The sequence below is a fragment of the Alexandromys fortis genome, unplaced genomic scaffold, assembly GCF_014885135.2.
Source record: "Alexandromys fortis isolate MF-2015 unplaced genomic scaffold, M_Fortis_MF-2015_v1.1 scaffold_222, whole genome shotgun sequence".
Classification (NCBI taxonomy): domain Eukaryota; kingdom Metazoa; phylum Chordata; class Mammalia; order Rodentia; family Cricetidae; genus Alexandromys; species Alexandromys fortis.
Genome location: NW_026068108.1, coordinates 1,705,509 through 1,710,889, shown reverse-complemented (window position 1 = coordinate 1,710,889; position 5,381 = coordinate 1,705,509). Strand labels below are relative to the sequence as shown.

Genomic DNA, 5,381 nt, shown 5'->3' with positions numbered 1-5,381 from the left:
GGGGCTGGAGAGATGGCTCAGTGGTTAAGAGCATTGCCTGCTCTTCCAAAGGTCCTGAGTTCAATTTCCGGCAACCACATGGTGGCTCACAACCATCTGGAATGAGGTCTGGTGCCCTCTTCTGGCTTGCAGACATATACACAGACAGAATATTGTATACATAATAAATAAATAAGTATTTAAAAAAAAAGAAAAAACAAAAAAACAAAACAAAATTCAGCTGCAGAAATTATGGGGCAGAGGATGTAGTTCAGTGGTGTAGTACCTGGCAAATGGAACCCCGAGATTCCCAACACCACTTCAAATAATGTTATTAAGCTGTGTTTTAGCCTCATTTGGGCCCTATACAGTGATCCCATTGTAGGCAAGGATACTGTATTTTGCCATAAGTGCATAAACCTTTTTATCATTTTTGAGGGGTACATAGTAAAAAAAATAGGGTTATCTTATAATTAAAACCACATTTTAGACAGGAATGGTGACTTATGCCTAAAGTCCCACCTCTAGGATGACTAGAGCAGGAGGCGATGCTGAGGTGGAGGTCAGGCTCGCTCTCCCTTCACCCCATAAAAACAAACAAAAGACACCTACCTGCCTTTGTGTAATATTATTAAGTAACTAGAGAAATGAAACAAAGCCTTTGCCACATTAGATAACTGTAGTTTTGGTTTAAGACTTCAAATACACTCTAGCTACTTACTAAGTTCTTTGTTTTGGTGGTTGGATTTCAATTCTCGCTAAGTAGTCAAAGATGCCAGTGAGCTGGTGCTCCTGCCTCCACTTGCCGAGCGCTAACACGACAGGTGTGCACCTCCATGCCTAGCTTCTTGCTACTTTTAGTAAGTCCCTGCAACTTGAGTGCATGAAGGCCAGTTAATTCCAGCAATCAAATTAACAAAACCTGAAAGTACATTTCTGCTTGTACATCAATCAAACCAGAACCACTTTCAGAGCTGTTAAATCCTCAGACTCCTGCTCTCAGAGACCTGAGTCACAATATCTGGGGCTGGAGATGGGAAATTGTTATTTAGCAGGGCTGCCAGAGGACTCTTAGACATGTTAAAATGCCACCGCTGCCTTGGACATTTCTATCTCTAGGCTAGTGGGAGGGAAAAGCTCTTACAAGCGACAGTGCCTCACACTGAGAGACCATGCATTGTCTGTGTAACTTCAGGGACCCCTGCTTTCTACACCTGACCACATTAGTGAAAATCCCTATAGCTAATGATCCCTTGAAATCTTGTGAGGGTTCTTGGGGAAATTCAAGGAACAGTGACATGCTTTTTTGTGTCCCCCCCCCCTTTTTTTTTTCTTTTCCAGAGAGGGTCTCATCTAGTCCAGGTTAGTCTCAAACTCATATGTGGCCCAGGTGATCCTCTTGCTTCTTCCTCCTGTGATGGGATTACAGGCTTGCCCCTGGGCACCACTATACCTGGTCTGTATTCTAAACTGGGCAGACATTTAACAGTTGAAATCTATAAATCTATCCCCAGCCTGCCCTGCAGTTTTCCAATGATAACTTATCGACATAGCATATATAATAAAGAGTGCTCCTTTAAAAAAAAAAAAAGTTTCTTTGTTTTCGAGACAGGGTTTCTCTGTGATTTTGGAGCCTGTCCTGGAACTACCTCTTGTAGACTAGGCTGGACTCGAACTCACAAAGATCCGCCTGCCTCTGCCTCCCGAGTGCTGGGATTAAAGGCATGTGTCACCACTGCCCGGCTTAAAGTTTTTTTGTTTGTTTTGGTTTTGGACACAGGGTTTCTCTGCATAGTCCTGGCTGTTCTGTAATTCACTCCATAGAACAGGCTGGCCTCGAACTCAGGAATCCATCTGCCTCTGTCCCCCAAGTGCTGGGATTAAATGTGTGCCACTGTGCCTGGGGGTGTACTTTTCTTATTTGTGTAATTTTTTTCGGCATAGGCTCATGTAGCCCACGTTGAACTCGAGTTCTTGATCCTCCCACCCGTATAGAGTGCTAATATCACAGGTATGAATCACATCGTTTTGTTTTGTTTTGTTTTTTTCTGTTTTTTAGAGACAGGGTTTCTCTGTGTTGCCCTGGATGTCCTGGAACTCACTCTGTAGACCAGGCTGGCTTCGAACTCAAAGATCCCCTTGCCTCTGCCTCCAGAGTGTTGGGATTAAAGGTGTGCACCACCAACACCAACCAGCCAAGTCACACTCCCTCTTAAGGAGGTGCTTTTCTTAGTAGGCCTACATCTCCAAAACACATTGCCGAATTCATACTTGGTGCTTAAGTAAGTGTTGAATGAGAATGAATGAAAGGCACATAAAACACAATTTTAGTTACTGACGTTAGTAACCAAAATTACAAATACAAGCTGGGTGTATTAGCACATCCCTGTAATCTCAGTATTTGGGAAGTGGAGGCAGGATAATCAGATAAAGTCCATTATAGACTTAAGACCCTGTCTCAAAACAAACAACAAAATAAAACTAACATATACGTGTACAATTTTATGCATAAAGAATTGCACCCCTGGTCCCGATTTTGAAGCGCTTCCTTGCGACGAACTCAGAGACGACGTTGGCCTGTAACTTCCAGCGATCTGTCCCCTTGCCTAGAGAGCTGGAATTCCAGCAGTGAGCCGCCCCCACCGAGTTAGCTCCCTCCACTCTCCTTTTTCAGACAGTGCCCGGGGCCCTTTTGAACTCCTGGGCTCAAAAGGATACTGCCTCAGTCACCTGAGTGGACAGAGCTCCAGGCTCGACTTCGTTCTGGCCTATCAACTTGGGCTGCTTTCCACCAGCAGCCATTAACTTGATGCGCGTACTCAATGCTTGAAAGGGCAACGAGGTCCCCGACCCTCGTCTGGGAGACACAGTTACCCGCAGCGTCCGTCCCTCCTCGTCTAACGTCTCCAGCTTTCACAGGCACGAGTCCTGCGCCAGGCCGGCGGGGCTCCGGTCCTCACCTTCGAGGTGTTGCACAGGAATCTAGTCTCGTACTCCTCGTTCATGGTGATCACCCCGCGCACGTCCTCGTCCACTACCAGCTGCCGAAGCAAAGAGGGGGCTCAGCGAAGACCCCGGGGCGCCCGCCGAGGCCCGGGGCCCGCTCCCTGCCCGGCCCGGCGGCCTCCCTCACCCGGTGCGTCATGCTCCGCAGCGGCAGCGCGCCCAGCAGCACCGTGCGGTCGATGCGGTGGTACCAGTCGCGGTGGGCCGGGCCGCTCACCCTCCCGCGGAACACCGTGTAGAGCAGCGTCGGGTAGAAGAGCACCCGGGCCAGGCCGGCCTCCAGCCACGCGGACGCCGCCATCCCGCCCCACCCCGCCTAGCGCAGCGGCGAGGCGCCCGCCCACGGGCTCGCGGCCAGCCACCGCGAGGACTCGGAGGACGAGAACTGCGGGCTGCCCGGCTCCTCCCGACCCTCGGAAGCTGGGTCCCCGCGGTCCCGGCCAGGCCACCGGGCTCCCGGGACAGGCACCGTGGCTCCGGAGGAGAGGTGCCGCAGGGGGTGGGATGGGGACTGTGACCCTGCCTAGGGCGGAGGGTCCTCTCTGCCACCCCTCACCTGGGGTGGGGGGGCGAGACGGCGCGACCCCGGGTGCACCCATCATCAAGGAGGAGGATGGGCAGAAAGGCTTCTCTAAGCCACAGGGGGCCCTGGAAGAACCCGCTCTGGGGTGAGCAACAGTTGATAGGGAACCTGCGTTGATAACCTACGGTGTAGTCTTTTCCTTTCTCTTTCTTTTTTGAAACCATGTTACACTATGTAGCCCTAAATGCCTTGTACTGGCTATGTAGAGCATACTGGCCCAAAAAAAAAAAAAAAAAAAAAAAAACTCACCAAAGAGATGCTCCTTCCTCTGCTACCCTAGTACTGGGATTAGTGGCATTGACACCACTCTGGCTCTTCCTTTTTCTAATTTATTCATTTTTACTTTATGTGCATTGCTGTTTTGCCAGTGGAACTGGAATCACAGACAGCTGTGAGCTGCCCTGTGGGTGCTGGGAATTGAACCCCGGGTCCTCTGGAAGAGCAGCCTGTGCTCTTAACTGCTGAGGTCTCTCCAACCCTGACACTCTTTCTTAACATTAATTTCCACTTCCTAATCCCCCACCCAATCTGACCAAACCAGAGTATATATAGTATGAAAAATATATATGAACTATTAAGAAAAATAAATTTCTTCATATCCCTATTGTCTTTATTTTTTCTGAATTCAATGTTTTTCAATAGAAGAAAAATATTAAAGCCTATCATAGTGGCACATGCTTTTAATGTTATGCCCAAATCCGCAAAGTCCCTGCAAAAGCCAACAAGGAGACGGCGTCCCATATGTAAAAAAACAAAGAGCCTTTATTTTAATCAAGTTTGCAAACTCGGTCTCTCTGCATGTCCAACGTATTGGACTAACCGGAGAGCCCCGAGCTCAATTAGAATTGGGTTTTTATATTAGTAAAAGTGGGGGTGAGGGGTTTCTGAGGTTCAGGGCCTCTGATTAGCTGACATTTGTCTAGGGGTATCCTGGTGAATGTGTGCTGGCAGGTGATCCTACCTACTGTGGTTGGAATGTTAGGCATTTCCTTTGGATGGTCTGTTCTTGGGTGGTGTTGGGTAATCTCAGTTTGTGGTTCTTCCTGCAGCCCTGCTTCAGGGTAAACTACTGAGACTCGGGCCTCTTATTAAATTTATCGATGGATGGCTGAGTTCTACTGTGGCAGGTGATAATGGTTGGAAGTAAAAACTTCCTTTGGGTGACCTGCCCAAACTTAGTTTATCATGGCTGGCCCCCACATTTAATCCCAGCACCTGGGAGGCAGAGATAAATGGACCTCTCTGTGAATTTGAGGCCAGCCGGGTCTAACTAGTGAGTTTCAGGCCAGCCAGAACAGCATAGTGAAACCTTGTCTTGTAAACACACACACAGACACACACACACAAAAGAAAATAATATATAATTCTAACATAACTATAAACCAGGCACACATATGCCTGTAATTCCAGATATTTAGGAAGCTGAGGCAAGAGGATCCCTTGAGTCCAAAAATTAAAGACAAGCAGCCTTGGAGCCAGAGAGGTGGCTCAGTGGTTAAGAGCAGGCCACTCTTCCAGAGGACCTGGATTTGACTCCCAGCAGCCATACAGTGGCTCTTCACCATATGTTACTCCAGTTCCAGGGGACCCAAGCTCCTCCTCTGGACTACAAGGGCACTAGGCTCACAAGTTATCCATACATATAAAATGAAAATATAAATAAATATGTAGCCGGGCGGTGGTGGCGCACGCCTTTAATCCCAGCACTCGGGAGGCAGAGGCAGGCGGATCTCTGAGTTCGAGACCAGCCTGGTCTACAAGAGCTAGTTCCAGGACAGGCTCCAAAACCACAGAGAAACCCTGTCTCGAAAAA

General features: G+C 48.5%; 1 protein-coding gene across 1 annotated transcript in view; it reads right to left on the bottom strand.

Moving 5' to 3' along the window:
* The window catches only part of Ptpmt1 (protein tyrosine phosphatase mitochondrial 1), a 7,928-nt gene extending 4,594 nt beyond the window's left edge, over positions 1-3,334 (bottom strand). The window contains exons 1-2 of the mRNA XM_050124236.1: positions 3,113-3,334; positions 2,940-3,020 (exon numbers count right to left, since the gene is read on the bottom strand). Coding sequence (XP_049980193.1) covers positions 2,940-3,020; positions 3,113-3,286 — 255 coding nt within the window. The 5' untranslated portion in view covers positions 3,287-3,334. The remainder of the gene's footprint in view (positions 1-2,939; positions 3,021-3,112) is intronic.
* Positions 3,335-5,381: the final 2,047 nt, after the last annotated feature.